This window comes from Nelumbo lutea, chromosome 1, assembly GCF_056320005.1.
Source record: "Nelumbo lutea isolate HS-2025 chromosome 1, American lotus-T2T, whole genome shotgun sequence".
Lineage (NCBI taxonomy): Eukaryota > Viridiplantae > Streptophyta > Magnoliopsida > Proteales > Nelumbonaceae > Nelumbo > Nelumbo lutea.
The window spans coordinates 151165132-151175755 of record NC_142684.1 but is presented as its reverse complement, the minus strand read 5'-3'; the positions used below and the strand labels follow the sequence as shown (position 1 = coordinate 151175755).

At 38.5% G+C, this 10624-nt stretch overlaps 1 protein-coding gene across 7 annotated transcripts in view; it reads right to left on the bottom strand.

Annotated features, from left to right (window-relative positions):
- Nucleotides 1-6690: 6690 nt before the first annotated feature.
- Nucleotides 6691-10624, bottom strand: part of HT1 (Protein kinase superfamily protein) — a 58334-nt gene continuing 54400 nt past the window's right edge. For 2 of the 7 annotated variants that reach the window (XM_088953726.1, XM_088953757.1), the window contains 2 exons: nucleotides 10294-10554; nucleotides 8860-9164 (listed from right to left, as the gene is read on the bottom strand). In XM_088953726.1, coding sequence (XP_088809852.1) covers nucleotides 10306-10554 — 249 coding nt within the window. In that variant the 3' untranslated portion in view covers nucleotides 8860-9164; nucleotides 10294-10305. Of the gene's footprint in view, nucleotides 6855-8638; nucleotides 9169-9938; nucleotides 10555-10624 lie in introns of those variants that run through there. The other 5 variants (XM_088953746.1, XM_088953741.1, XM_088953733.1 and 2 more) reach the window with 4 other exon arrangements.

Sequence of the window (10624 nt, the reverse complement as noted above, 5' to 3'; positions counted from 1 at the left end):
TAAAATTCAAATTTAAATTCAAATTTGAAATTTAAGCTCGAATTCGAAAATTTCAACAATTTCCTATTTAAAAATTATTTATTCAATTAAACAACAAAAAGAAAAGAAATTAAATAAAGCAACAAATAATAATTGCAAACAGAAAATAAAACAACAATTAATTGTGCTAAACAGAATTAACAACTACCAAAAATAAATTCTAACAAACTAATTGCAATTTTAAAAATTAAACTGAAAATAAAATGATCAAAAATAAAATTATGCAAGAAATAGATAAAATAAAAGAAAAAATACAAATCTAAAAAAATTAAACAAAAAATAAAATAAACAAAAGAAAAAAAAATTAGGCTGACTTTTTTTATTTATATTTTTTCGTTTTTTAATAAAAGAAAAACACAAATCTAAAAATTTATACGAAAATAAAATTAACAAAAGAAAATCCGCTGCAAAAATAAATAAAGTAACAAAACAAAAAAAAAATTATTTATTTTTTTTTGTTTTTTTATTGTTCTTTATCTGAAATAAAAGAAAGAAAATGAATCTAAAATTTAAACCGAAAGTAAAAGAAAATTGTGCTACAAGAAATAAAATAAAATAAAATAAAATAAACGATTTTTTTTGTTTTTTTAATCTGAAATAAAAGAAAAACACATACCTAATAAAGCAAAAAAAATCGAACAAGAAATTAAAATAAAGAAGGAAGAATAGATCTAGAAACAAAATTGAAGCAAAATAATACTAAAAAAAATCATATCTAGAAAAAAACATTAATTAAAAAATAAAAAATAACTATTCTATCAAAACAAAGAGTTTGAAAATAAAAATAAGAAAATTAAAAATAAAATGGAATGACTACACCTGAAACGCAATCCAATTAAACTGAGATAACGGATCAAGTAATCAAAAATAAAAAATAAAAAAATAATGAGACAGATCCAAAAAAAGTAAATAAATTTTTTTCTCTGTGTTTCCCCACCAACGACGCCAAAAACTTAGTGTTTCCAAAGAAGTGTTGTTAAACACTTCGGAATACTAGTTTAAACATTTATAATTTTATTCTAATTCTCAAACAACTACTAACACAGTAAAGTGATGAGAACGGGTCGTATCCAGAGAGAAGCAATGGAAAAATAATTATGTACTTAGATTTAGGAGAGAGAACATAAAGGGGAGTTGCAGAAATATGAAATTAATTAGTTAAAAAGAAAAAATGGAATTCACTAAAACCAAATTCGAATAGTACTGAGAATAACACGTGCATAAAATAAATAATAGAAACAAATGAATAAAAGGAACAAAATAAAAATGTCTGAGAATTCGATCAAAGGTAGCAATCTGAGAAAAAAATAAAACACAAATTAAATCTAATAAAAATAAATTTGAAGGCAGGAAAAAATTAAACTAAAAATTAAATAATAGAAAATAATTCTAAAACTGAAGAAAAAAATGGTTGGGATTCAAATCCAGAGGTGGCAATAATGGTGTTGGTGAACTGCAAGTATGAACCCCTCCTCTTGCTTTGGTATCCTCCTCTTCCTCTACCCTTGAACTTCTCATGATCAGCCTTCCTTCTTACTTGGGTGAATCGACCAACCCCTTCTACACGGCCCTTGGGACCCTTTTTATAGAGAAGGGTGGACACAATTGGAAATAGAGAGAAAGATGGAGGGCGATAGTTGGGATTTAGAAAAATTAGGGATGCTCTAGGGTTTCTAATGGATGACTAAGATGGTTTTGGGGTGATCTTATGGCTAAAAATGGAAGGTGAGGGCACCCAATAATATGTAGGGCTGAGATTTGGGCACCCAGAAATGGAGGGTGTAGATTAGAACATCTAGGGTTGAAGGGTTAAGATTAAAAGAATATGTGGTGCCCTAGATTGAATGGTTGGGATATAGGATGGAGGGAGTGACTGAGATTTAATGTTGAGGATTAGCAGAATAGGTTGTACCCTAAGGTTTAGAAACTACAAAGGAGAGCCCTAAAATGGATGGTGGATATTAGGAGTGGATGATGGAGATTTCACATCTGGGGTGGCTAGGGTTAGCTAAGGAGGAAAATATTAGGTTAAAAAGGCTCCCTAAGGTTTGCTAATGAGAGAGGAGCATGGTAATACAGTAGGATGGGCGCCAATTGGGTTTAGGAGATAGGAGGTGCCCTCCTGTTCTCAATTTGTTACAAAAACACCCTCTCTCTAGACTTTACACTAGCTTCCCAAAAACTACATTTCAGCCATGAAAACTTAACAGTTTTCTACTTAATTTGCACAGAGACCCTCAGAGGTCACATAATTGATTTTAACTTGGAAAAGTGTGCACTTTGACTATTCTAAGATGAAAATACCCCTGAATTAATGCCCTTAAGGCATCAAAATACAAGGTTATCACCTAGTTGCTAAATCTCCACCTTCCATCCCTTCTAATTTCCACCATTCATTCTAGGGCATTCTCTTTTTAGCATTCAAACCCTAAGGTGCCACCTAACTTCTAATCCTCACCATTCATCCTTTAGCCATTAGATCTCAGCCCTCTATTCCATTCTCTATCTCAATCATCCATTCTAGGGCGCCACCCACTCCTTTTAATCTCCACCTTTCAACCCTAGGTGCCTAAATCTCCACCATCCAATTTTGGGCACCCAAATCTCAGCCCTACATAATATTGGGCACCCTCTCCTTTTCTTCTTAGCCTTAGGATCACCTTAGAACCATCATAACCCTTCATTCTAAACCCTACGGTGCCCATATTTTTGCTAAAACCCAGTTGCCACCCCCCTTCTTTCTCTCTAATCATAGTTTTATCCACCATTCTCTATAAAAAGGACCCAAGGGCTCCTGAGAAGGGGTTAGATTTTGCTCCCAGGTAAGATGGAAGGCTGATCTTGAGAAGTTCAAGGGTAGAGGAAGAGGATAACGCCCAGGCAAGAGGAGGGGTTCCTACTTGCAGTTCGCCTAAGCCACTACTGCCACCTCTGGATTCAAATCCCAACTAGTTTACTTTAGTTTTAGATTTAATTTCCAGTTTCGATTTTTCCTTTCTACAATTTATTTTTATCTAGTTTAATTTTTGTTTTCTTTTCTGCAGATCTAGGATTCGGCCAGGTAAGACGGAAGAACTAGCTTGAGGAGTTCGATGGTCAAATGAGAGATCCAGAGACTGCTACCTCTGATCGAATTATAGACTTTTAATTTAGTTTCTTTTATTTATTTACTTTTGTTATTTATTTATTCTTATGCACTTTTCACTTTCAGCTTTGTTCAATTTTTTTTAATTGATTCCAGTTTAATTAATTAAATGTTTGTGTTTCTATAACTTTCAATTGTGTTATTTTGTTCAAATTTAAGTACATAGTGATTTTTCCCTCGCTTCCCTATGGATACGATCCTTTTCTCACCACTATTTGTGTTTGTAGTTGTTTTGAGAATCGAAGAATTTTACAAATATTGAAGCTAGTGTTCCAAAGTGGTTAACGACACTCTTCCAAACACACTAATTTTCTCGAGCTCGGCTTCGTCTAGGGGAACCGGGATTAGGTCCTCGGCCTGATGGTTCGTCCTTGAGGTTGAACCCCTTCAATGGTAGGGTTTCCTTATTATTGCCTTTTAGTGCGGTCACATAGCACTGTTTGGTAGCTTGTTGATTCCCCCTAATCTCTCCTACACCATGCTTCATGGGGAACTTCATGGCAAGGTGGTAAGATGAGGGGTCCAAGCTTGAGGCCACTGATGGACGCACGCAAAGATACCAAGGGGTCTAGGTCCTTAACCTCGAGTTCTTCCTGGTTGAACTTCTTCTTATATGCCTATAGGCTCTCCCCACGCTTCTGCTTGACGAACATTAAGAAGATAACGGTTTTTTGACACTATCGGATGCTCATGAAGTAGCCCAGGAAGAGGTCCATGAACTGTTCCCAAGAAGCGATGGAGTATGGAGGCGGTGTGGAGAACCATCGGTGCACTTCCCCCTTGAATGTGTCTTGGAAGGCATGACATATGAGGGCATTGAAGTACATGTACAAGAGCATGAGAGCCTGAAAGCTTTCTAGGTGGTCCTCAGGGTCTGTACTCCCACCATAGGTCTCCAACATCGGGGCCTTGAAACTTGGAGGGAGGGGCTCAAAGAGAATGGAATTTACAAACGCCTCTATTTGACTGGATGAGGTAGGGCAACTAGTGGAGGAGTCTCCTCAGCCCTCCTTTACCTGTCGAAGTTGGTCCTGAAGGGCGCTAATTTGTGTTTAAATGTCTCTAAAGCGTTGGTCGATGTAGGGCATCATTGCTTCGGAATGATCTTGGTTTTCTCGTATGCAGGATGGGTTGACCTTGATCCCGGAGTGCCCGAACGTTGGCATGTCTTGAGCCTTGTAGGCGTGGCGATCATTGAGGAGGCCGTGGAGGTCAGAGACTAGTAGGGGAGAGGTGTGGCATCGACCTCCTACCCTAGGAGGGGGATTGTGGTGGCTTGAGTGCCCGCCATCGTCCTAGTTGGTCATAGCGCGACAGTGCTAATGGTCATTATTCTTGCGTTTGACATGGGATCCTACGGGTCATCCCCCTTGGCTGAGGACCCAAGGGGTCTTGGAACGGGGCTTGCTAGCTCATCAGCTACCATTGTCCTAATCTGGGGTCAACCCTTTTCGGGCCCCCAAGCATTGGCTTAGTGGGGTATGGGTGGATCGCCCTCTGTGTTGTCTGTAGCTTCTGATAGGATGACTACCCAGTGAATGGCTTCTCGTCGGATGCCATATGTTGTCTAATTGTTGGGCCAAGTTGTCCAGCTTGCTTAGGACCAGTTCGAATTTGTCAATTGTGACTAAAGTTCTAGACATCTGGGATGGGGTCTTGCTTGTCAACCATTTCGAGGACGCTACTCAATTAAATTAGATTAGTTTTTTCTTAAGAGAAAGTTTTGAAGATGTTCACACAGACAACACCAATTGTTGATACCAAATATGGAGCTAAGGGAAATAACATAATTTCTAGCGTCCGGGGCCGACGACTCCAACCTATTGGGAGTAGATGTCATAGGCCTCGGGAGTTATCCCAGGGGCAGAGAATCTAATGGTTAAGTTAGCCGAGAGCTATGAGGGGTCAGACCAAGAAAGAAATGAGACTTAGAGCTTAAGTTCCAGTCTGTGTTTACCTAAATGTGGATCCCCTTTTTATAGTCAGAGTTGCTTGAGAGGAGTACTTTGGGAGCAGGTGGTAGTGGTTGGCATCCAACCAACGCCACATGTCAAGATCTACAGGTCGGCTGAATACCCCAATACACATAGATTTTCTGACTTTCAACGTTAATCCTAGTTGTTAACTTATCTAATTGAATTGATTTTTTGTGCTAAAAATGTTCGACATAAGGCTTAAAGATTGAAAAATCTAGTGAAGTTCATAGATTTTCAAATGTCTAGAGAAAATATTAAACCCCATGTAATCAGAGACACTAAGGCCCCGTTCACTTTTCTTGGGAAACACTTATCTGGGTAAGTGCATTTACTCATGTTCTTTTATTTCTCATTTAAATAAGGCAATGACCATTTTAGCTATAAAAATTCATTATTAAAAGGAGTTTTTTTGTCCCATTCAAGTGTTGGTAACTTTTTCCCTAGGTGGAAAAGTTGTTTACCCACCTAGTAAGTGATACCAAGGAAAATAAACTTTCCTTAATCCCCACATAAATCTGAAAAAAGAACATATAATTCTTGGTGAATGGAAACCAAAATCCCATTGACAAACTTTCACCCTCTCAAAATCTGAAAAAAGAAAGCCCCCTAAGGTATAAGGTCTTTCTCAGCATTGCAGTGTAATCTTCTATCAAATTTTAAGTCTTTATCTTTATAACAAAACTATAGAAGGCGATAAGTTTAAAAAAAAATGACGTCCAACTTTATAGCTGTGGAGAGCCAAGTCTTGAATCTATTTGTTTACCCAAAATAAATAAAGAACCTCTCCAATTTTATCAAGTAGAAAAAATAAAAGTAGCCATCTTAAAAAAGAAGGGATGTTTCAACAGTAAAGACAAGAAAATAAAAGAAAATCGAGATTCTTCATTTGTGGCCAACCAAATACACAAATAAAGGAACTGCATTTTCTCAAGAAAGTGCTTTTGAAGTGGCTGCTTTTCTTTTCCTTTGTTCCCTTTCATCTTGTCTGGGCAACTTGACACAGTCATGCAGCCTCATCATAGATATACCCCCCTAAAGAATGCTGGAGAAGAGGAATTCTCTTTTATACCTTCTCTCGGTCTCACCAGTCACCAAGCAGCAAAGAAGGCCCCAAGCCGTTCTACTCTTAGTTTAGAGTCTTTAAAGAGTTTGGACAAGTGCATACGGTCTATTCAATTCTATAATCAACGGGTACGAAGTGTGGACCCCACCCCAACGTTGATGTCTTCATCTCCGTTGGCTGGAATCTGGATCAAGGCGTCGTAGTCAAATCCCTTTTCCTTTCGGCCGAGTGATTGATTGGCGGGACGCACAAGGACGTAACACCAAGCTGTTCTTTGTTCAAGTGTTAGATGGTCCAACAGAACGTGGGTCCAACTTTAGGAAAACATCCAAACCACTTGATCTTTTTGCTCGTCGTAAGAGAATCTTCCGTTGTAAGGACCACCAGTGGTGGACCCCAAACCTCCCGTGAATGTTGGACCCACCATCAGAAAGGTGGGCCCCCTTTGGGCATCAGGCAAGGACCAGTTGGGTATACGTGCCATAATATCATTACAAATCTACATTTATAATACACCCCACACCATATTATAGTACAACAGAGAAATACCGCGTTTCATACAGGATTCCATATCTATACACCTCTCATCTCTCATCTCATTAACATCGATGGATGACTCGATTCAGCGACCCTTCAAAGTAAAAACAGTATGTAAGTAAAACAGAATGTAAGGCTTCAGCCGCAGAACAGAATGTAAGTAAAACAGTAAAAAGTAAAAAAGATTCAGCGACCCTTCAAAGTTCTGAGTTTTCAACCTCCGTCCTCCCTCAGCTTCATCTAAAAACCAGAGAGAACGAGCAGTCACGAGAAATAGGCAAAAGCATTGCAGAAGGGAAAGAGGAAGAACAACCAGGTATGAAGAAGCTCTGCAGGAAAGGCAAGGTGCACCCGTCACCCACTGTCGTCTCGGACCCGCTCGCTTTCCTTCCTGCGACGATTCTGACACTCACCCTAGCGCTGTCACCAGAAGATAGGGAAGTCTTGGCTTATCTTATCTCTTGCTCCGGCAGTTCGGGAAACTTTTCCGGCGGTCGAACCAGAAACAATCACAAGAGTCTTTCCGGAGACCACCCAAGTTCGTTTCACTGCAACTGCTTCAGGTGCTATACAAGCTACTGGGTTCGCTGGGACTCTTCACCTAATCGTCAACTGATTCACGAGATAATTGATGCTTTTGAAGATGATTTGATGCAGAAGACGAACACGAAGAGCAAAAAAGAGAAAAAGAAGAGAGTGTGCAATGAGGGGTCGGATGATGGGAAGCGCCCCGAAGAGATTTCGGGAAGAGAGGAACTGGATAATCTGGAAACGTTGGAGGTCTGTAGTGGTGAGATAGGCGAAAGTGAAGAAGTGGAGGATTTGGAGAAGAGTTCGGTAAGGAGATTTGTGAGTTTTATTGGGGAGAGGATATGGGGGGTTTGGGGTTAATAAAATGGCGGAAACCAGAAAAGATTGGTTCAGATGTTGAGTTTTATTCTGCATTTTGGAACTTTGTTTTTGTGTAAATTTCCCTTTTTTTGGAATGAAGAGAAGAAATGAGCTTTCTTTTCATCATACTGATCCTCCATTTCCTTTTTCTCCTACACAATCTCTGTTTCATTTATATAGGCCTGATTCTGCTGATAAAAGGATGAAATTCCATAAGTGATTTAAGGTGCAAGACAACTGAAGCATTTCATTTTCAACTTGTCTTTCTCTGCCATTCCTTTTATTTCTTATCCTCAAGGAGTCATGGGACTCTTCTAAAATGGAATTTTGTGAAAATTTTCTAAATGTTGGAGTGGGATCATTACACTGAAACAAGAACTTCTCGTTCTTCATTTCCGATTATTCTTAGCATTATTCTCTATTTTTCTTAGAGTTGATTATAATAATTTTGGATTCATTTCACCTGTGGTGAAACAAAGTAGATATTTCGGGTGAACTTTCTATTTAGTCATTATAGATTGCCGAAAATTTGTGAGTGGGACAGACTCGTTTTGTGCGTTTGCACTTTGCAGAAGCGCCCATTTGAGATTCCGATTGCAGCCTTAGGAAACTGGCAACTGAGGTGGTCTAATCCCCTCTAATGGAGTGGAGGCCAGGGCATTCAGGAAGGAAAGCGTCCCTCCCTGCTCACTCTCATTGGTTCCTATTCGGCAAAAAGTGTGGCGTGTGGCTCGATTAAAGCAAATAAACGATAAAAAAAGCTTTTTCTTTCCATCGTTTTGAACAATTTCCGAAATGTCCAGTTACTATTAATTTTCTACTTAAAATTCGTAAATTAAGGCGCCACAGCCTAGGGAGTAGTAGAGACTAGAGAGAGAACATCACATATATACCCCTACTCCGCTTTCACGAATCACGGTCTTGCCTCTTTTTGGGTAAACCATGAGTTTAAAATTCATCTAGGTGGTGTTTGGCAAACATGGAGTTGCATTGAAAAAACAAAAGTTGTTTTAGCATTAATATTTTATTATAGTTTGAAATACATAAGCACATCACAGAGTACAAAGAAAATAGAAATACTCCCCAAATTTAAGAAACATCATCCAATTCCAACACCATCAATCAGAACGGAATGCTATGGCACCAAACACCACTTTAATTGACCAAATAAGAATCAGTCAAATGATTTCTTAGCCTCTAATTTAAGGTTTTTTTTTTTTTTTTTTTCATTAGTGGATTTTACATCTTTAATGGAACTTCAACAAATTTCTAAGTCAACGCGGCAAATAGGAATTGGGCCTAGCGTCAGAAAAGCCCACATGTACCAGCAACTGATGTATTTACTCATGATTCAATTACGTAGCCCATTGAACACGTTGTTGACATGGAGCCTAAATGCATGCATACACTTGGAAGAATGACACCTGCCTCATCTAGTTCGAATCCACTAATGCACTCCAAATCCAATGACTTTGTATTGGGATCGCATGATGCCAATCTCCTAACTGTTATCCTGCCTTTGAGCACAAGATAACGGTTATGCCAAAAAAAAAAAAAAAAAAAGAAAAGAAAGAAAACGGTCAATATAGAAGTCTATAGATCAAACGGGTTATATTGCTTCTTCAAGCCATACACTTCAGCCATCAACTCTAACTTGTCAATTCAATTTACCGTAAGATACAGATGAGATGCACGAGTATGAAGTATGAACAGACACTTCTACCCAAAAAAGAAAAGTATGAACAGAGCGCTTGGTAAAATATATTTGGGAGGCCAGACAGGAACTTTAAGCAGGTAAATTAATAATATATAATATAAAAACGTCTGTACAGGGTTCAATATGTTGTCATGTGTGGCGTTGAAAGTTGAAACCCAGTAACCCACCAACCCACCTCAGTCAATTCAAAGCCACAGTAGAGTAGAATCCTTTCAAATGTGGAATACAAATACAAGACAAGAATTTGAACAACCGAAGCTGAAGCCAGACCAACTCCCTTGGAAGTCAAAAGTTTTATCTGAACCAAGTATGTATTTAATTGGTTTTTATTAGATGATGGCAGAATATCCCCCTCCTACCCCCCACCACACACACAGACATACTGAAAGCAAGCAATTTCTAGTCAGTTAGCAATTGAAAATGGGGCTTTGGAAAGCAAGCAGATTTGTGACTATAGAGCCCTAATGGCCCGGATGTTGATGTGCTTATGTGAAGCAAATTCTTTACCTTACCAGGGACTACATCATGGCATGAACACACAAAAAAAAAAAAAAAAAGATACATTGTCTGTTGCACCATCATCAAAAAACCCAGAATACATCTATTATGGTAACACTAGATACATCTTCTCAATTGAAGCAATTTCACATCAACGAATGACAAGTACTGATTGGTCATTGATACATGATAATACTATACCAAGAACTAAACCATGCCCTCTGCTAGACCCTAAAGACAATTTACCAATTTTATTTGAGTTCATATGGGGAACGTGCTGGAGGTTCAACCCCACCATTTACTGTCATTAGTTCATCCTAGACACCTCACGCACAATTAGACTATGACAAAATAAAATATCAAATATTCAGTCATAAAAGCTTAACCTACCATTATGATAAATCTATAAGATGGAAGATCAAGGTACCTTCTATGATAATTAGGAATAGACTGGTACAGATGAGCTCGTGGAAATGCAACCCTTAAGGCGCTCAAAAATCATGCTTTGGTTTACCAGCCCAGAGTGGGAAGGAATAGGAAGGCCATCTTTCACACACTTATCATACTTCTCCAAGGCTGCAACAATGTAGCTGAAATCTGGGCGCTTTGAGGGGTTTGCTGACCAGCAGCGCCTTATAAGTTTTGCAAGTGCAGGCTGACAACTAGCAGGCAATTGGGGCCGTTCATTCTGCCACAAGAACAATAAGGGAAGCAACATGAAACATTTTCGAATTTCAAGTACCAAAAATAGATGTAGT